The 21,395-nt window shown below is 47.4% G+C and overlaps 1 protein-coding gene across 3 annotated transcripts in view; it reads left to right on the forward strand.

The window, feature by feature from the left end:
- Positions 1 to 21,395, forward strand: part of CRYL1 (crystallin lambda 1) — a 56,501-nt gene that overhangs the window by 25,865 nt on the left and 9,241 nt on the right. For all 3 annotated transcript variants that reach the window (XM_061435008.1, XM_061435010.1, XM_061435009.1), the window contains 2 exons: positions 14,570 to 14,731; positions 16,534 to 16,728. In XM_061435008.1, coding sequence (XP_061290992.1) covers positions 14,570 to 14,731; positions 16,534 to 16,728 — 357 coding nt within the window. The remainder of the gene's footprint in view (positions 1 to 14,569; positions 14,732 to 16,533; positions 16,729 to 21,395) is intronic.

Genomic DNA, 21,395 nt, shown 5'->3' on the forward strand with positions numbered 1-21,395 from the left:
CTTTTTGCTCTTGGTGGTGGGTGGTCATTGTTTACCAAGAACCTTAGGTATCATACAGCCCATCATGAAGTCCTGCCTTTTTAAGAGATATATTTTAAGGCATATGAGGAATCTGGGAATTTAATATTAATAAAAACCACCCGGGGCAAAACTCCATGCTAGTGAAAGTTCGAGGGCCCTGTGTCCCGCAGCGAGAGCCATGGAGGCCTGGGGTGGTGTTTGTTTTCCCGCCAGCTCTCTGGCTCTGGCTGTTCCTGGTGGCACAGGCACCCGGGGTTCAGATCTGCTTGCTCTGAGCCACCCTGATGTTTATTTTCATTTGAAAGTCAATATTCCAAGACTTGCTGCCTAGCTTATCTGTTTGAACAATTAGGGGAAAACACAGGGAGGTTTCTTTCAAGTTGGTGACTGTCCCCTTTTAGGATTGGGTTCAGACCAGCTGCCCAGGGGAGAGCTGCCTGCCTGACACATGGAAGCCTGGTCACCAGCACAGCCCTGACGGATGGTGTGTGTCGGGCATGGAGGCGTTCCTGGAGGAGGCACTTTCACACTAACTTAGAACCGTTTAAGGACCACCTTGTTCTAGATGGTCCTCTTGCTCTTCCCTGAAGTGACCCTCGGAAGGCTCGGTTTGGCTCTGGCAATGTGTCACCAGTGACAGTTACTTACGTGAGTGGGGTTCCACACAGTGATCCTGCATAAAGCCAGCTGTTAACAGCTGAAAGTGCCAGAAAATATGAAACACATGTTGTCCTTGTCTTAAAACTCCACTGGTTTCTGTCCTGAAACAGAATGGCTGTCCGAAGTGGTGGTTGAGATCCAGCTGCTGTTCCTTATAGATTCAGGGCCCACACCCACACTTTCCTGGGTGTAGGCTGATGTTTTTATTAACTGTCTGCTGCCTCCCTAACCTCTAAGGGAATCCCCTTCTTTAGAGATGAAGAGTTGGAAATGGATGTCCTTTATTAAGAGCATTGTGGTACAACGGAATTACCCTGTTACTTAGACCCAGTTAACCTGATACGTTTGGGGTACTTTCCTGAGACATTATTCCTGAAATGTTAGAATAGGTGAGAGTCATTATTTTAAAAATGAGAAATGAGAAACAAGTTGTCTTGAGTCCTGCCACCCTCACAAAAGACCTGTTTTTCTTTTTATTTATTTATTTGGCTGTGTTGGGTCTTAACTGCGGCACTCGGGACTTTCTTTGCGGCTCACAGACCCCCTAGTCACGGCTCACAGACCCCCTAGTCGCGGCGCAGGGACCCTCCCTAGTTGTGACTCACAGACCCCCAGTCGCAGCACACCGACCCCCAAGTTGCGGCTCACGGACCCCTGGTTGTGGCTCACGGTCCCCCAGTCGTGGCTCACGGACCCCCTAGTGATGGCGCAGGAACCCCTAGTTGAGGCGCACGGATCCAATAATTGAGTCGCGTGGACCCCCTAGTTGCAGCCCTTGGGCTTAGTTGCCCCTCGGCATGTGGGATCTTAATTCCCCGACCAGGGATCAAAGCCACATCCCCTGCATTGCAAGGCCAATTCTTAGCCACTGCGTCTCCAGGGGAATCCCATGGTACTGATTTTGGTAATGTATTTTCTAGCCTATTTGGGGTAGATTTTTTTCATCACTGGCCTAAAGAAGACACAGAATATGGCAAACGCTATGGTCAGTCGTTGCCAACAGCGTCAAGCTGCAGCTGCCTTGGTGTCTCCCTGGTGCGTTTTCTCTCGCATCCTTCGTCCGACCATTCAGCTGGGACCAAGTGCGTGTGTCCTAGAGGCGTGAGAGCTGTGCCTGGGGACAAAGGACGATTCTGGCTGGAAAGGACTCTCTGGAGGGAAAGCCCATTTTGTGTAATATTCTGGGGCCTGACTCTCATGCAGGGGAGAGGAGGAGAAGGTGCTCTGGAAGTCTCCTGGCTGGGTGAGATGGTTTGGGGCATGGAGTGTACCCCTGTCTGCTCGAGTTGTCACCTGTCCTTGGTCAAGAAAAGGATGGGAAAGGCTGGCACCCTGGCAAGGCCACAGGGCACTTCTGCCTGTGAGAAGCTTACACCTTCCTTGGGAAGTAAGTGGGACTGGAAGTAAATTGAACACACAGCTCAGAGCGGGGAGGGATGAGGGGAGGGTGTGAACGACCTTGAGGACAAGCAGCTTCTGCACGAGGAGGAGGGAGTCTTCCTATATGTCCTTCTTGAGTAAAATGAAGCACTGTGTGTCTTAAGGAAACTTCTGCTGCAGTGACCAGAAAGTTGTAGAATGGGAGTCCATCTGTGGGGTGATCTGATTTTTCGGGGAGAGATGCTGGGAAAAGACACAAGTGTCTTGGAGGTGGAGTTTTGTGAGGTTTGTCCTTTTACTTGGCCATATTTTCTAGATTTTCCGCAATGAACGTGTATTACTTCTGTGGTAAAAAGCACACGGATCCCCTGGCAGGTGCTCTGGGAGCAGCTGAGTCTGTGGTAGTCAAGACCCAGACTTGGGAGACAGACAGATGCGGGGTCCACGGCCCGGCGCATCTCTCCCTCGTTACACAAGTTTCAGCGCGTTCTCAGCTTGTAGGAAACAGCGGTCTCTTTTCTAAAACATGGGTCATACACAAAATGATTATCCTGAGAATTAAATGAAAAGGTGTACAAAGCACATACCACATACCAGCTGCTGTTGAAATGCTCAGGAAATACCAGAGTTTCTTATGCCAACAGCTTAAGTTTTTTTATACCTAAGTTTGAGCTGCGCAGTTTTGGCTTTCTTTCTGGTTATGAAGTATGCGTGAATGTACGTTTCCTGCAAGTATTAGAAGAATCATGTCTATGGCTTTGTGTGCTCAGTTGCTCAGTCGTGTCTGACTCTTTGTGACCCCCATGGACTGAAGCCCTCCGGGCTTCTCTGGTGGAGCCAGAGGAATGTCTGTGGAATTCTCCAGCCAAGAATACTCGAGTGGGTTGCCGTTTCCTCCTCCAGGGGATCTTCCTGACTCAGGGATCAAACCCACGTGTCCAGCGTCTCCTGAACTGGCAGCCTGTTGCTTTCAGTTCAGTTCAGTCACTCAGTCGTGTCCGACTCTTTGTGACCCCATGAATCGCAGCACACCAGGCCTCCCTGTCCATCACCAACTCCCGGAGTTTACCCAAACTCATGTCCATCGAATCGGTGATGCCATCCAGCCATCTCATCCTCTGTCGTCCCCTTCTCCTCCTTCCCCCAATCCCTCCCAGCATCAGGGTCTTTTCCAGTGAGTCAACTCTTTGCATGAGGTGTCAGTAGCTCCTCTGGGAGCTTTCCCAGGCCCAGGTGGGCTGCCCAACCAGGGCTTGTTCAGCCTCCTGTGCACTGAGAACCTTGGCATGGGGCGGTGGCTGGGCCTCCCCAGAGCCGGCCGGTGACACCTGCCAGGCCTGCCGAGAGGGAAACAAGCGCTTAGTTATTATGTTAAATGGCCTGTGTGAGTACGTGATGCATCTCAGCTCCTGCAGCTGCCAGGAAAAGGTTCCCACGTCTTCCTGGGAGGCCTGGCTGGGCCCCAGGACCCTCTGTGGTGCTCAGACGTGTCAGGGTTGATCTCGTTGCCGGTTTCCAGCAGCAGATGTGGTCATTGCTTGCTGTGTGGGTGTTAGAAGGGCATCCTAGATGCCCTAGACAGAGACCGTGTCTGTACCCTGATTCTCCAGACGTTTCCTGGTACCTCACTCACCCCCGTCACCTCCCGCCCCCAGGCTGCTCCTTGCCATCAGCACCTGATCCTGCTCCTTTGGACAGTTTGGGGTCCTGCTTTTGTTCTCTTTGCTTTAGATTCTGTTTAGTGGGCTGTTCTAAGCAGTATCCTCTCCACCCCCACCACCCCCCATGCAGTCACCCCCTGCTGCCCACAGGGTTGGGGTGGTTCACAGACCCTGCTTCCTGCTTCCCTCCCCTCCCAGCACCCTGAGCTCTTGTTTCTTTAATAGTTTTGTTTGTTTGTTCTTTTAATGTGGTCCCCATCACATTTATTTTTGTTAAAAAATTTTTTTTTTTTTTTTGCTATATTGCATAGCATTTGGAATCTTAGTTCCCTGACCAGAAATCAAACCTGTGCCCCTGCCTTGGAAGTGAGAAGTCTTATCCACTGGACTGTGAGGGAAGTCCCTGTTTCTTTAATAGTTTCTTTTTTTTTTTTTTAAGAGTGACATTCAACACATATTTTTAGTGTCTTTGAGAGATCCACACTGTGATTTTGGGCTGTAACTTCTGACAGAATGGATGCTGGTGGCTTCTTGGTTAACAGGTGTCCTTGGGCCCAGAACTGCCTGCCCTGTGTGGTCGTGGTCGCCACAGGGCCATCAAGACTTGAGCACTAGACAGGTGCTGCAAACTGACACAGGTGTAAAATCCCCACTGGATTTCAGTGACTTACTAAGGAAAGAAGAAAATAATGTAAAATATCTCAATAGTTTTTAACACTGATTACATATTAAATTGACAATATTAGAAAGATGCTAACAATAACCCTGTGTACGAGACAGCAAAAGAGACACTGATGTATAGAACAGTCTTATGGACTCTGTTGCAGAGGGAGAGGGTGGGAAGATTTGGGAGAATGGCATTGAAACATGTATAATATCATGTATGAAACGAGTTGCCAGTCCAGGTTCGATGCACGATACTGGATGCTTGGGGCTAGTGTACTGGGACGACCCAGAAGGATGGTATGGGGAGGGAGGAGGGAGGAGGGTTCAGGATGGGGAACACATGTATACCTGTGGCAGATTCATTTTGATATTTGGCAAAAATAATACAATTTGTAAAGTTTAAAAATAAAATAAAAATTTTAAAAAAATGACAATATTTGGGTATATTGAGTTGTTGTTTTTTAGTTGCTCAGTCGTGTCCGACTCTCTGCGACACCATGGACCGCAGCACACCAGGCGTCCCTGTCCATCACCAACTCCCAGAGTTTATTCAGACTCATGTCCGTTGAGTCAGCCATCCAGCCATCTCATCCTCTGTCACCTCCTTCTCCTGCATCTTTCCCAGCATCAGGGTCTTTTCCAATGAGTTGGCTCTTTGCATCAGGTGGTCAAAGTATTGGAGCTTTGGTTTCAGCATCAGTCCTTCCAATGAATAAAATGACAATATTTTGATATATTGAGTTAAATAAAATTTATTGGTATAACTAAGTTTATCTGTTTCTTCCTGCTTTCTTAATGTGGCTACTAGAAAACAGCATTGCGTATGTGACTCATGTTGTGTTTCATTGGGTGGCTGGTCTAGAGCATGAAGTCTCCTTGGCCTTGCTTTATCAGTTAATTGTGGTCCCTGCTGTTCCCCTGGGCAGGGCCTGCCCTTTTGGTTACTGTTTAAAGGGAAATAACCGCTTGTTTGGAGAAGGCAATGGCACCCCACTCCAGGACTCTTGCCTGGAAAATCCCATCTGGTGGGCTGCAGTCCATGGGGTTGCAAAGAGTCAGACACGACTGAGCGACTTCACTTTCACTTTTCACTTTCATGCATTGGAGAAGGAAACGGAACCCACTCCAGTGTTCTTGCCTGGAGAATCCCAGGGACAGGGGAGCCTGGTGGGCTGCCATCTAAGGGGTCACAAAGAGTTGGACACGACTGAAGCAACTTAGCAGTAGCAGCAGCAACCGCTTGTTTTACTCACCTCTGCACATTTGATCAAGCCTCTGCCTGGAGCTGTGCACTGTGATTCTGATAGCACGTTTGTCTTCAGACGTGGGAATATTCTGAGTGAATTATCTGTAAATGTACTGTATGACACCATATCGACAATGCTGTTGATTGTAATATGTCTTCCAATGTGAGAAACACTAAGGAAAACAAATGCATCTTAGAAGGTGACCCACAATATTCTCTAACCCTTGACCTATTTGGTGTTTTGAGTTTCTTCCTTTAGTTAATTTGTAAATGATAAATCAAAATGTTTTGTAATGTTTTGCAAAGACCTTTAGAATTACGGACTTCATGTCAGTGAAGTGGAGGAGTCTGGCTTTGGAGGGGGGCTCCTTACCCAGACTCTCTGCCTCAGCCCCCTCCACTGTAAAATGAGGCGATCATGGAGCTGCTCCATTGTCATGAGAGCTGAGTGGGCATCTGTGAATTAAACAAGCTCCTTTATATCAGCACCCAAGCAGCGCCTGGCTCAGAAGAAGTCGGCAAAGTGGGCTCACCCTTCAGCCCCTCAGTATCTCCATTTATGACCAGGGAACCAAACTGACCAAGGGTAAACATGCAGTCAGTGGTAGGTCAGTGTTTATCTTCTCATATCAGATTGGGTTTCTGAGCCAGAAGTGAATGTAAGATTTCTGGCTCAGTGATGCATTTTCCCTCACGATCCTGGAATTGGATGAATGTTGCATCTCATGTGAACTCTTTCCCACATCAGCAATTCTCAGAGTTAGAGAGACTGGGCAGGTGGGCTCTCAGACCCAGGAAGGACACCTGGAATTGCCTGAATCTTCGGATTTTTCACATTAAGCAAGTTAGAAGTTGGAATTTTTATTTCTGATTTTAAAATCTTGGTTCAGGTTTTCTTTTTTTCTTTTTAATATTTATTTTATTACTTATTTGACCACACCGGGTCTCAGTTGTAGCACGTGGGATCTTTTAGCTGTGGCATGCAAACTCAGTTGTGACATGTGGGATCTAGTTCCCTGACCAGGGATCCAACCCAGACACTCTGCACTGGGAATGTGGAGTCTTTCCTAATCACATTGTGACCGTGTGTGACCTCTGACCACAATCTGGTATATTAATTCTGTTTGACACTCCTGTTCCCTTTGAGAACCTTCATGAGTATTTTCTTCTTTACCACTTTTGTTTTACCTCCTTCAGAGACGTTTCTCTCAGGCTGGTAGACATGTATAAAACCCTGTTGTTTCAATGGTGACTTAGCGAGTGTTAGAGTTTTATATCCAGTCTTCATTATAAAACACATTTTGGGTAGGAGGAGGAGGTCTAACAAAGGCTTAACATAGATGTAAAAATACTTAACAGAATATTAGCAAATCAGATCTAAAAATATACATCAGTTCAGTTCAGTCACTCAGTCGTGTCCGACTTTTTGCAACCCCATGAATCGCAGCATGCCAGGCCTCCCTGTCCATCACCAACTCCCGGAGTTCACCCAGACTCACGTCCATTGAGTCAGTGATGCCATCCAGCCATCTCATCCTCTGTCGTCCCCTATCGAAGTTATACAAGGCTGGTTCAATACTTGAAAACAAATTAATGTAAACCATTACAATGCACTGCTGTTATTTTTGCTTTGGATGTTCACTTATATTTTAGAGCAATTGAAAACAAAACATTTATTTTATCTTCATTTACTCCATTTCCAGTGTTCTTCATTTCTTTATATAGATCCAGTTTTCTCTCTGGTTAGTTTTTTTTCCTTCTGCCTGCAGACTTTCCCTTAAAATTTATTCCTATTCTTAGATTCACAGGTTGGCTTGGAATGAATTCCTAACCTTACTGTTTTTCTCGGAAAAGTTTTTGTTTCTTCATTTTTGAAAGATGTTTTTACTGACTGTAGAACTGTGAGTTGACAGGTATTTTTTCTTTTAGCACTTAAAAATGTCACTCCATTACTTTCCATCTTCTATGATCTCTCAAAAAGTCTTAATTTCGTTCTTGTATATATTATGTGATTCTTTCTCTGACTGCCTTCAGTATTTCTTTGTCTGCTTTACTCAGCAGTTTGAACATAACATACCTCTTTATCCCCAAATCCACAACCATGTGTGTGGATTTGGGGGTAAAGAAGGGTATTTATCTTGCATTGTGTTCTCTCAGCTTCATGCTTGTGTAATTTGGGATTTTCTTTAGTTTTGGATATTCTCAGCCATTATTTCCTGGAATGTTGTCTTCTGCCCCATTCCCTGACCCTAGAAATGTTTGGATTTCAGTCACACATGTGATAGATCATTTGATAATTTTCCTGCAGGTCCTGGATGCTCTGTATATGCTTCTCAATCTTTTTGCTCTTTGTTTTTCACTTTGGCTAATTTCCATTGACTGGTCTGCAGTTCACTGATTCTTTCCCAACTGTGTTGAGTCTACTGATGAGTCAGTCAAAGGCATTCTTCATCTCTCCTTTGTTTTTAATTTTTAGCATTCTCTTTGATATTGTCTTCCAGTTTCTATTTCTCTGCTGAAATCACCCATATGATGTTGTCCACATTTTTCACCCCAGAGCCTTTAGTATTTTTAATCACAGTTACTTAAAATTCAATGTCAGATTGTACCAGTATCTGAATCATACCAGGATCTGGTCCTGTGATCCCTCTGTCTCTTGGGTGTGCACTTTTTTGTATGCCTCATAATTTTTTGTTTTTGAAATCCGGACATTTTGAGCAGGACAGCAGATTTACGCCTGGGGTTTGACACACCTTTCTTCCTACAAGGCTTTTGTTGTAAGGATTTGAGTTGATCTAGTTAGGAGTTGGGCAAGTTTTAAGGTTTGCAAGTTTCTGTAGTCACCCTTGGTGCATACAAGTTTCAAATCCTTAAGCAATACCTGTGTTTAGGGTGTTCTCCCTCACTATGTTCTCCACCCTCCGCTTTCAGTCTTCCCTTTGCAGTGCTCTCAGAGAGAATCTCTTTCCATGTTCTTGCTCTGTCCCTTCCCAGAAGTGTTCTTTTCTCACTAGTTACTTAACACTTGCTTGCCTGGGAAGGGTCTTCTCTTGGGATTCTGATTAAGCCTTTGTCTCGTTCAGGCTTCCCTGGTGGCTCAGATGGCAAAGAATCTGCCTACAGTGCAAGAGACCCAGTTTCGATCCCTGGGTTGGGAAGATCCCCTGGAGAAGAAAATGGCAACGCATTCCAGTATTCTTGCCTGGGAAATCCCTGAAAAGAGGAGCTGGGCGGGCTACCGTCCATGGGGTCGCAAAGAGTTGGACATGACTGAATGACTAATGCTAGCATTCATTCCTCTTCCTCCCCCAGGCATAAGGGTTTTTATTTCAGTTCCCTTCCCCCACCTAGAGTGAGTTTTCAGTAATGGTAGGTTTTGTGCTTTTGTCTGCATCCACTTCAGTGAATTAAGATGTATTTATGTCACATGCTGAAGGACTCAGATGTTGGACCACAGTTTACCTGTATGTTAGAACTTTTCAACATTTCTACATGTTTTTAAAAAATCTTTAAAAAAATTATTTCTTTTTATTTTTATAATTTAATTAATTAATTAACTTTGGGGTGTGCTGAGTCATCACTTGCTGCATGGGCTTTTCTCCAGTTGCCCAAGTGGGGGCCGCTGTCTAGTTCGGTGGGGGCCGAGTGCAGGGGCCTCTCATTGCAGTGGCTTCTCTGGTTGTGGAGCACAGGCCCTGGGCACAGGGGCTTCAGTAGTCGTAGCGTGTGGGCTCACTAGTTGTGGCACACAGGCTTATTGCTCTGAAGCATGTGAGATCTTCGTGGACCAGGAATCAAACCTGTGTCTCCTGCATTGGCAGGCAGCCTCTTAGCCACCACCAGGGAAGTCCTAGAATATTTTAAATTATAATATTTTTTTATGTCAAGCATTTTAACTTAATTGTAAATAAATGATATCCTAAAAGGTATTAAAAAACTTGTTGGAATGAGTTGGGGATAGACACACCATCAGGCCAGCAGTTGTCACCTGTGTCCCTTCTCTCACCTCCATCCCCTATGGTTACTTGAGGAAAGACCTCTGCTGGAAGCAGACCACAGCCACCCTGGTCACCTCGACACCCAATCCCCAGGACATTCCTCAGGACAGCCTGCTCTGCTTTTTACTTTAGAAAAGTCTCTAACTGAGTATAGTTTATTCTAGATTACTATAGAACATTGTTTAGGATTTATAATATGCTTTAAAAGTATTTTGATTTTTAATGAAAAATATGAGGCTTTGGTTAGAGCACAGTGCAGTTTATTATCTGTGATATTGAAAACCTGTACTTTAACACATGCTATTTGTTCTACAATAAGAAGATTTATGGGATTTTTTTTTTTGTAATTATAACATCTACCTCTTGAGAAATCTAGTCATAGTAGTCTATTAATCTGATAGATTTTTAACAATTGTGCTCTTTCAAGAAATAGTGGGACTTCCCTAGTGGTGCAGTGGATAAGAATTGGCCTGCCAATGCAGGGAACACGGGTTCAGTTCCTGGTCCAGGAAGATTTCATATGCTGCAGAGCACCTAAGCCCATGAGCCACAGCTACTGAGTCCACCCTCTAGAGCCCATGACTCGCAACCTCTGAAGCCCATGCGCCTAGAGCCCATGCTCTACAACAAGCGAAGCCACCTCAGTGTGAAGCCTGTGCACTGCACCTAGAGAGTAGCCCCCACTTGATGCAACTCGAGGAAGCCCCCACAAAGCACAAAGACCTAGTGCAGCCAAAAATAAATAAATTGATAAATAATTTTTAGAAATAAAGAAATAGTTAATAATAATAAAAAAGAAATTGCTGATGATTAAACAGATTTCCCAGTATTCAGGTATGGATGTGAGAGTTGGACCATAAAGAAAGCTGAGTGCCAAAGAATTGATGCTTTTGAACTGTGGTGTTGGAGAAGACTTTTGAGAGTCCCTTGGACTGCAAGGAGATCCAACCAGTCCATCCTAAAGGAAATCAGTCCTAAGTATTCACTGAAAGGACCGATGCTGAAGCTCCAATACTTTGGCCACCTAATTCAAAGAACTGACTCATTGGAAAAGACCCTGACGCTGGGAAAGATTGAAGGCAGGAGGAGAAGGGGACGACAGAAGATGAGATGATTGGATGGCATCACTGACTCATTGGGCAGGAGTTGAGCAAGCTCCGGGAGTTGGTGATGGATAGGGAAGCATGACATGCTGCAGTCCATGGGGTCACAGAGTTGGACATGACTGAGCAACTGAACTGAACTGAAACATGTTGAAGCAAGAAATTGCTGATGATTAAAGAGGTTGAAGCAAGAGATGTATTTAGTGCAAAGAGACGGAAATTGTGATGTAGATCATGTCCACCCTCAAGTTGAGAATGGATTCCTTTCTGCCATGGTTACAGTAGGATTTTAGCTCAAATTTCCTTTCTTGCCATCTCTTTCCTGCTAAAATTGGCAAATAGAACTTCTTTGCATGTAAAATATCTTAAGCACCAAAGTCTTCTAGTTTAGTTTTTCTTTCTAAAGAAAGAAGTTCTAGTTTTTCTTTTCTATCTGGAAAGAACATTGAAGACTGTTTCCAGATATTTCGCACTGACAAATGTAGATTTTTCTAGCAACAGGATGCCTATCTAAGATGCATGACTTGCCTTTAAAAAAAAATCAATGAAATTTCATTTTCCCCATGAAAGTATTTGTTTTGGAAGCTGCACAGGGTTGCACAGCGAGTGGATCATCTGCAGAAGTCAGCGCCCTCTCAACCAGTCCCGCCTTTGCCTGGGGATCAGTCCAGAACCCCACCTCATGGCCACGCCCCCTCCCCAAAACCACCCTGCAGGGTCTGAGTGCTGTCCTTGGTGAATTCTACTGATCTGTGTGCTAAGTCACTTCAGTCGCATCCAACTCTTTGTGAATAAAACACTAAAGTATATAAATTGTTTACTTTAAAAAATTATAAGTAAATGAAAGAGAACAAGTTAGACCTGTAATAATACCATCATCCAGTGTCCTTTTAAGTCTTTTCTGCTGCTGCTGTGTAATCTTCTGATGTGCCGATAACAGTTGTGATACTTGGAAAGTTCCTTACACTTTCCTTGTCCTCAGAATCTGAGCTAGTGGTTGTGTGTGAGATTATCACTTATTATAGATACATCTCTCCCACTTCAAAACAAACAAAACACAAATAATAGCCGTTGCTTAGAAAATGTCAGTTTAATGAAGCAAAGTCAAGCTAGTTACCTTCAGTAGTGAAAGAGAATTTTTGCTGACACTCGAAGTCTAGTGGCTTTCCCTGGACGGGCCCTGGAAAGGCTCCGTGAGCCCCAAGGCACTCTCACCTACTGGGAGCGGGATGTATGTCTAGCTGTTCGCTGTCACTTCCTCCCAGCTGTCCATGGTCACCAAGCGAGAGCAGCCGCTCTCAGCTTCACAATCCACCCAAAAGATAACCGTCCCGAGTAACAGTCTGCAGACCCCAGTTCTCAGACAAGCAGTGAGCAACAGCGAGATGATGAACTCAAGGCTTGACATAGACAGAGGCGTCTTAACCCTGGCCCAGCACAGGGAACACAAGTGGGTTAACAACGATGGCAACAATGAAACTTCAAGCAAATGCACTGTTAAAACCCTTACATAATTGTAGCAGGCTTGGATTTCCTCTGCTTCGAGTGTTCTTGCCTCTTTGATAATCAGACGATCTAAAGAAAGGCATAGAATTTCAGGGGAGAATCTGCAGGCCAGGCTCACAATGAGGCCATTCACAGGGCTCTTTCATTAGCCTGCACAGTATCGGCATCACGATTCATCTCTGGCTTCACTACAAGGCTCCATTTAAACCCAACCCAACTCGCAGACTTAACTGATCCAGGAATTACTCAATACAGCCCGCCAGCTACTGTAGCTTTTCCCCTTTGATAAGGGGTTTAACACAATGGGCTTCACAGTTCTTAAATGACTCTACTTTTTTCACCCAGTCTTTGAGATGTGGTGCTTATGTGACCTTTTGTTCTGAATAAAATTTCACGTGGTGTGACTATTTTTTAAAACTACTAACAGACCCAATATTGACGCCTTACCCATGGAGGAAAGCTTTTAAAACCTTGTAGATGGTATAGAAATGAAATTCATGTCATTTACCCAGCTAACTTCACTCTATTAGATTATTAGATATTATTAAACCTGAAAATATTTTATTTTGGGGGTGATTTGATAAAGTTACAGGCAGTACTTCTGCATTTTGCGTCGACTTTTGCAGGCTGCTGGTTGTCTTCTGGTTTGTGCAGTTTCTGCCTCCACAGGACCAGGGCACCCTCAGCAAGTTCCTGGTCGGGAGGGCAGTGGGGAGCCTGATCTCAGAGTGGGAGACCATCAGGAATGAATGTATTTGGCCACAAACCACTGGGAGTGCGGTTGGCCCCCATTGCACCTGAGAACTGTGGGTCTCAGACTTCATTGAACACAAGTCATCAGAGTGACGGATAAGCATGCAGGTGCCCGGGCCCCATGCTGAATCTGACTCAGTACGTCTGCAGTGGGGGCCTGAGGATTTGCATGGTTAACAAGCACAGTTGATTCTGTTATCAGACCCCACTAAGAACTATTACCCCAAATTCACCGGGGACTGTGGGAACTCAGGGACCCTTGTTAGTAGGAGTGACTCCTGGTGGGATTTCCTGGGGCAGTGCTGGGAGGGGAGGGTGCACCTGAAGGTCCAGCTAGCATCCCCTTCTGTTCCCAGTCTCTCCACAGCAGGGCAGCAGCTGCCCTGAGCATCCAGTTCCCAGGGACCTGCCTGTGGGCCTGTGTTTGGGCATCTGAGAACGGCTTCCCACAGCCCCCATCCCCCCACCCCCTGCCCGCTCTGCGCATAATCTGAATTTCCGAACAGTCATTATCTGCAATATTTAATCCAAATTTGCTTCTCTACCCTCCTCCGTTACCCCCTTATTAAAATAATTTTAGAGTTTTAGTAACAAAGGTCTTTTTCAAAGGATTTCTGATAAGAAGTGGACTCTCAAGAAGCCTTTTGGGAATTATGGATGTAGCATGTGTTTGCTCATTTCATGAAGATAAGATTTTTCCTTGAAGATAAGTCGATCTGATGATCAGGACACACAAGTGGTGGTGACTATTGTTGATATTCATACACTTCACCTGCAGTGCTGTTGTGTATTCTGTTTGTAGAATCCACCCCCATACAGTTGGAGGGCTTTTTTATTATGAGAATTTTCAGCCTGACACAGAACTAGAAAATACAGTTCCCAGAGTTACCAAGATCTGTCGTACTTTTTGACAGCTATTTTTCTCCTGTTCTTAAATATTTAAAAAATTTTTATTTTTGTATTTTATATAGTTCTTTTTAAATTTATTTTTAATTGGAGTATAATGGCTTTACAATGTTGTGTTGGTGTCTGCTGTACAATGAAGTGAATCAGCTCTCTCTTGAGCCTCCCTCCCACCCCCCATCCCACCCCTCTAGGTCATCACAGACCACGGAGCTGAACTTCCTGTGTTACACAGCAGCTTCCCACTAGCTCTCTGTTTTACACAGAGTAGTATATAAATGGGGGCTTCCCCAGTGGCTCAGATGGCAAAGAATCCACCTGTAATGCAGGAGACGTGGGTTCTATCCCTGGGTCGGGAAGATCCCCTGGAGGAGGAAATGGCAACCCACTCCTGTATTCTTGCCTGGAGAATCCCATGCACAGAGGAGCATGGCGGGCTGCAGAGTCACAAAGAGTCGGACATGACTGAAGTGACCGAGCACACACCCTGTATATGTGTCAGTACTGCTCTCTCAGTTCCCCACTGTGTTCACAAGTCCATTCTCTACCTGTTCTTGAATGTTGCTGGTGGTTCTCTAATTGGTTCATTTTGGGAAGGACGCAAACACGAGATGCTTTGCTTGGGCCTGAGTGTGGCGACCCTGTGTGATAACGTGAGGTTGTCCTTTTTAGGAATGTGTCCCGGAGAACCTGGAGCTGAAGCGGAAGCTGTTTGCTCAGCTGGACAAAATCGCCGACGACCACGTCATCTTGAGCAGCTCCAGCTCATGCCTCCTGCCCTCCAAGCTGTTCGCCGGCTTGGCGCACGTGAAGCAGTGCCTGGTGGCCCACCCCGTGAGTATGTCCAGCCAGGAAACCCAGCGAGTCTCGTTTGGGTTTCCAGGAGCAATTCATCTCGATGAACCTGCTTGTGCTTTTTAACTGCTTTTTAACATATGAGATGTAATTCATATATCACACAATTCAACTTGTACAATCTAGTATATTTTTAGTATATTTAGCTTTTTAGTATATTTAGCAACTTGGACGTTATCATCATTTTAAAAAGAATTTTATCCAGAATTCCTTGAATTGTATCTTGTATCTCATGCGTTGTGAGAAAGAGTGAACAAATCTTACAGACTTCTGGCCTCAAGTCACTCACTGTCACAGGCCTGGGGTGCTGTGGTGAGGTCGGCCCCCACCACCTGAGTTGATTTAGGACAGGTGGGGCATGTGCTCAGTTGAGGGGGAGAGACCAGGGCATAGTTACAACTATGACTCGGGGAACGGGGAGGCCATGTGTGGTCTCAGCGTGCCTATGGCGCCATGTCTCCTGGAGGGGTCTGAGTGGGCAGAGGGAAGCTGGCTGCCAGGGCGGCCCGGGGACAGTAGGGCTTAAAGGAAGTGTGGGTAGGAAGTCTGCAAGGCAGCCTGCGAGTGAGACTGAGACAGGAGTGAGCCAGATGCACAGAAAGACGCCTTTTACCTGTTTGTCCTGACCTGTGTTCTGCCCCTACAAGGCTCACAGCACTGCAGAGACCCCAAGCCCAACACCCCTGTCTTCCCATAAAGAGAAGTTCATCACGGACAGACATGCTCTCTGTTCTTATAATTCTGATGTTTAAAAAGGCCAGAGGTCACATATCTCTGTAGGAACTCAGGACTCCAGTCAGGGGGCCAGTGATTCAGCTGAGAATTTATAGTTTATTTGAAGTAGGTGCTCCCCCAGGACAGGCTGGGAGCAGAGGAAACCTCCAAGGTGTGAGGGCCAGCTGGCTGCCCCTCCGGGCTGTTCCAGGGGAAATATGTTCTCTCTCCTGTGGAAATCATTTTAAAATGGATGCCTCTTGTACTTTTTGGTAAATGTGAGATTTTTACCCATTTTCACCCATACTCGGAGGAAAAACATTAAAATACAATATCGTTTGGGGAAAGAGTTTAGCGAGCGTGCATCTGCTTAGTGGTGAGGGTTATTAGCAAGCCTTTTGTCAAATAGCATTTTCTTTAGAGGTAGGAGAACTCTCTCTAAGAATCTTCAAGAAGGATTTCTCAAAGTAAACCGAGAAAACCAAAGCCAAGAAACCACAAGAAAACCAATGCTGGTCAGGCAAGCCGTCCCACTGCGGGCAGACTCTCTTCCTGTCTCAGATGACACTCGGTGCTGAGGCTCTAGGGCGTTGCCTGTGTGACTCGTGGGTGAGATTTGATCGGGGGAGCCAATGTTTGAGGCTCAGCATGGAGACATTAAGGGAGTTCCAGGTTTGAGGAAGATACTACCCATAGCACCGATGCGGTAGAATGGCAGTGACTCATGTGGGAAGAGAAGGCTGGGCGAAGGTTGGGAGAAGCCTGTGAGGGTTGGACAGCTGGTGGCAGAGCCCCGGGAAGTCAGTGGTAAACGTGCAGGGGGCCCACTGGCACCCGTGAGCTGGAACCTCAGGGTTGGTTACAATGCCTGCAGTTCTGCGCCCAAATTCTTTCTTTGTCTCCCCTCTTTGTGAACGACTTTATTCCTCCAGTTTCTTGTCATCGGATGGGCCCCTCATTCCTGTGTTGAACCTGCCCCCCACCCACCCTGACCATTCAGGATCGTGAGTGACACCCCGCATGCCAGAGCCGTCTTCTTAACTCTCTCCGGCCATCTCTCTCCCAAGGTCAACCCACCGTATTACGTGCCGCTGGTGGAGCTGGTCCCACACCCAGAGACGGCCCCCGCCACTGTGGACAGGACCTATGCCCTGATGCGGAGGGTCGGACAGTCCCCGGTCAGGCTCCAGAGGGAGATTGACGGCTTCGCCCTGAACCGCCTCCAGTATGCGGTCATCGCTGAGGCTTGGCGGCTTGTGGAGGTGTGTGGCGGGGCTGGGGCCCCTGGCTGAGCGGGGGCGGGCAGGTGGGCTGGGGGTGGGGTTGGGGGGATGGGAGGGGCAGGAGCCTGGCGGGGTGGGCAGAGAACCAGGTGCCCGATCTGTTCCAGAGACCAGAGGCACCCCTTCCTCTCAAGAGATTCCTCTGTACCATCAGTCACAGAGGATATTCACACGTGATGAAGACTTCTATTCTTGCCCTTTCCTGTCATTTCCACAGCATTTTCTCTGTGATGTGCTGAGTTTCCCCACGGTCTCAGACTGCTCCCCACCCCCAGTGGCACTGTTTTTCAAGAGGAAAAAGAAATTATTTTTTGAGTAAACTTGTGTCCTTTAAAGGAACCCCATTTATTTCAAGAGCTTGAGGAAGAAACAGTGGATAGCTTTTAAACTTGTTAGTTCTATTCTTGTCTCACACATAGAGAGGAGTTTATATATATATATATATATTTATATACCTGTATATTTACATATGGACTTCCCAGGTGGTTCTAGTGGTAAAGAACCCACCTGCCAATGCAGGAGACACTGGTTCGATCCCTGGGTCAGGAAGGCCCCCTGGAGGAGAGCATGGCAACCCACTCCAGTATTCTTGCCTGGAAAATCCCATGAACAGAGGGGCCTGGCGGCTACAGTCCATGGGGTTGCAAAGAGTCAGACATGCCTGAAGTGACTTAGCACACAGAGGTTTGTCAGTTTCTTGAAGAGAAGGCTTTTGGTTTCATTGATTTTTTTCTTCCCCCTTATGGTTTTCCTGTTTTTCGTCTCATCAGCTCTGGAGAGAGGGTGTCCCTTCATCCTTGCAGCCAAGCAGGAGAGAGAAATTCTAGAGGAGATGGGGTGGGAGGGTAGGGCCCGCAACTGCGGGCCTGTCATAGTGGGGAACAAGTGGGGGACACGACCAGGGGTCGGGGCGGGGTGGGCAGGAACGGGCTCCCGGGGCACAGGGTCCCACCCCCGCAGTCCCACCGCGACTGCACGAGGGCTGGTGGGCGCTCACAGCCACTCAGTCCTTTTTCTGTGGCCCGTTCGGCTGCAGAATTGGGCCAGAGCAGCCCTAGTTAGCAGCAGCGCTAATTGGCCGGGAAACACTGACAACTGCAGCCTAGGGGCCCAGAGTTAGGTCTGTGGGTGATGGATCCTGTTGCTGGGAAAGTGCTTTTCAGCTCATCCTCTTAAGCTGATGGGCATGATGAGGGAAGAAGCGCTCAGGTGATAGACTGTTGCCCAGACAGTGGCTGAGCTTGCACTGCTCGTAAATTCCTGTCCTGTTGCAAGAGGGTCGTGGAGGTGAGCGGCGGTGAATCACAGAGCCTCTGAGGATTCTCAGTTCGTTGGAATGTGGGGGTGGTAATGAGCTTCAGATTGCTGAGCTCAGGTGTTGTTCACGCTTCTGAGAAACAGAACCTCCAAATGGATATCTGCCCGTGGGTCCTGAGCTGCAGGGCTTCCAGGGCTTCCATTCTGGTGTTCAGTTCGGGACGTAGTATCTGCGGTCCGTACAGGACCTTTGGAGAGAGTCCAGGCCTCTGTGGCCCAGCTTTATTCTGGACATGGATGCAGCCACTGTGAGCACTGCTTTCAGCTACTAAGGTGCATCTCAAAGGTCACCTGGTAAAATGAGCAGACCAGGCTTTCTGTGGTAAACTCCATCAAGTGTTTCTGTTGAGTGTAGTTTAGGACAGTGCAATGTTTCCCTGCAGCAAACTTTAATCAAGTCTAATTGCTTACATACCTGATACCATGTGAATACAGCTGTTTCTTTAAATACATGTTTTATTTTTCTATTTTTGGCTGTGATGGGTCTTTGTCTAATAAATGTTTTCATTAATTTTTCTATTATTGACTGTGCTGGGTCTCTGTTGCTGCTCAGGCTTTTCTCTAGTTGCGCTGCAGGAGCTTCTCATCTCAGTGGCTTCCTTTGCTGTGGAGAAAGGCTCTCGAGTGTTCGGGCTCCAGTAGTTGTGGAACACGGCCTTAGTTGCTCCTCAGTATGTGAGATCTTCCCAGACCAGGGATCAAACAGGTGTCTCCTGCATCAGTAGGTAGATTCTTTACCTCTGAACCACCGTTGATTTTTTAAAACGATTTAATTCACTTTCACTTAGAACACAAACATGTCTGAACAATGAACACTAGGTTTTCGCTTCTCCCCCCATCTTACCCAACCGCCAGACGGCATCTCCCTCATCCCGCTGGCCTCCTGCTTGGCATCTTGGCATCGTCGTGCAGCCTTTGATTTCAGGAGCGGAGGTGAAGATGGCAGCCTGCTTTTCCTCATCTCTGTCGTGTGAACAAAGGGTCCCTCCAAAGGTGGCGGCCAGATGGGGCAACTCCTCAGGCCTGAGAGGAAGTCCCTTCTCCGGTCACCGCGAGTCTGGTGCTCCTGGGCCAGACCTGCTACGGGGTGGTGAGCTCCTGGCCTCGTCCTGAGAGTGTGCTTAGACTTGGGGGAACAGCAGCTCCTTGGCAGAGGGGGCGGCTGGGGGAGGTGGTGCGGTCCAGGGAGTCTGGGGACGAGAGGACCTGAGGCTGTAGATGCGTGAGGAGCGCTCACACCGCTCTCACTTGGGCTGTGATCACCTGGAGGCATGAGGTCCTTGGCTTTCTTCTCTCCTTTCAGAGCCAGGGTCAGTGTGCGTGCCCCTAGTTCCCCAAGTCCAAGTTCATCCAGGAAGTTTACTACTCACACACACGACCTCTGAGAAGGACCTTCACTGAGTCTAGGGGTGGCGGAGGGAGTTTTTCCACGAATACCACCCTGAGTGGGTCCCCTGCAGCCCAGTAAGTGCAGGCCCTCCCAGCTGTTCTGGAATAAAACCGGAACAAACGGACATCGAGGAGGCGAAGGAAAGCACAGGCCCAGGCTGAGCCACAGGCTCCCTGTCCCTGGATCAGGGAGTCTGCAGCCCCGACAAGAGGAAGCAAGTTCAAAGCCTGGCTCCAGGTGGTGGGTGTGGGGCTGGTTAGAAGGTTTCTTCAGAGGAAGCTGCTGGAAATAACAGGGCTGCTTCAGCTTGACTCACCTGGCACGTGGCCAGAAGGGAAAAGCGGCTTGAATGAAGTGCTGCTGAACAGACCTTGGCGACACCCTTCTGTGTATTTGGCAGGGAGATTCGTGTAGAAGGATGTGAAGGGAAGTCAGAGGAGTCAAGAAGGAGCTGGGCTCCTGCCTCCATGCCACCACACCCTCCACTGTAGGACTCTCTACATTTTATGTTGTCTAAAATTTAAACTTGAAGGTTTAGGGATTGAGAATTCCTTGGTTTCCCAGTGGTTAGGGCTCCACTGCTGAGGGCCTGGTTTCCATCCGTGGTCTGGGAACTAAGATCCTACAAGCCACATGCCCCCTCCTCGCCCTCAAGAAAAAGTTTAAGGGTTTAAAAAAATAAATTTATTGTCTATTTATTTATTTGGCTATGCCATACAGCTTGTGGGATCTTAGTTCCCCAACCAGGGATTGAACCTAGACCCCCAGCAGTGAATGTTCAGAGTCCTAACCACAGGACCACCAGGGGACTCCTACCAACCTCCAGATTAACCGACACCTGCTTTCTCAGCTGTTAGTTGGAAGAGCCTCCTGTCAATGGCCTTTTATTCAGAGGTCGATGGAACGGGAGATGCTTTTTGTTACAGGACAGGTCTGCAAGGACCCCATGGTCTCAGCATTTTTAAGAAGCCCCAGAGCTATATCAGAAGCACACCCACCGCTCAGCAAGTGTTTAATGTCTTGCATTGACCACTGGGAGCCGATCAGATAAACCAGAGGCCACTCATAGCTGACCTGAGTTACTCCACATGTGACAAACTGTGGAGCCGGAAGGCTGCAGGAGCTTTTCTAAGGCCAGTGGTGGTTTTGCGCAGACTTGAGCTTCCTGGGTGGCTCAGACGGTAAACAATCTGCCTGCAGTGCAGGAGACGCGAGTTCAATCCTGCATCAGTTAATTAGAACTCTTCCAGCAGCGATGGTCTGTAAGAAGTAGACCATTTTTATAACAGTGTTTACTGTTTTATAGGAGGTGACTTTATGAGTAGCCACAGTGGCGAGCAGTAAAGCCCTATTCAAAGGAGACATGCTGCTGATGTATTATTTTAGAGACAACTCCAGCCCCATTAACAGATAAACATAATGAAAACACCAACCACACATTCAATTAAAAAAAAAAAAAAACCTGTCTGGCATGCCTGGGGTTACTCTAACAGTGTTTAAAGCAAACGCATTTATGCTAGTGTTCTAACAGCTCTAAAAAAGAAACAAAGTGAGGTGCTGTTACTCTAACACCTGCCTGCCTGTCCTCTCCCACAGGTGCTCGGGCAGTGAGAGGTTTCAGCTCCTCTGGTGTGAGCTGACAGGCAGGCCGGGGGCCCCTGATGGAGGTGGGGGGTGGGGTGGGAATGAGTCCCCAGGAGAGGAGGCAGAGAAGGGGGCCACAGGTAACAGCTGGACAGGAGCCTATTCGTCCCGCCCCCAGTGCAGGCGGGAGCTGGCCCTGGAGGTCAGAGGGGCAGAGACTGGGTTGTGTGTGCCTGCTGTGGGGCGGGGGCTTTCACTGCTTGATTCAAAGTGAAAGTGTTGGTCCCTCAGTCGTGTCCGACTCTCTGCGACCCCATGGGCCTTGGAATTCCCCAGGCAGGATCACTGGGGTGGG

The sequence above is a fragment of the Bos javanicus genome, chromosome 12 (assembly GCF_032452875.1).
Source record: "Bos javanicus breed banteng chromosome 12, ARS-OSU_banteng_1.0, whole genome shotgun sequence".
Lineage (NCBI taxonomy): Eukaryota > Metazoa > Chordata > Mammalia > Artiodactyla > Bovidae > Bos > Bos javanicus.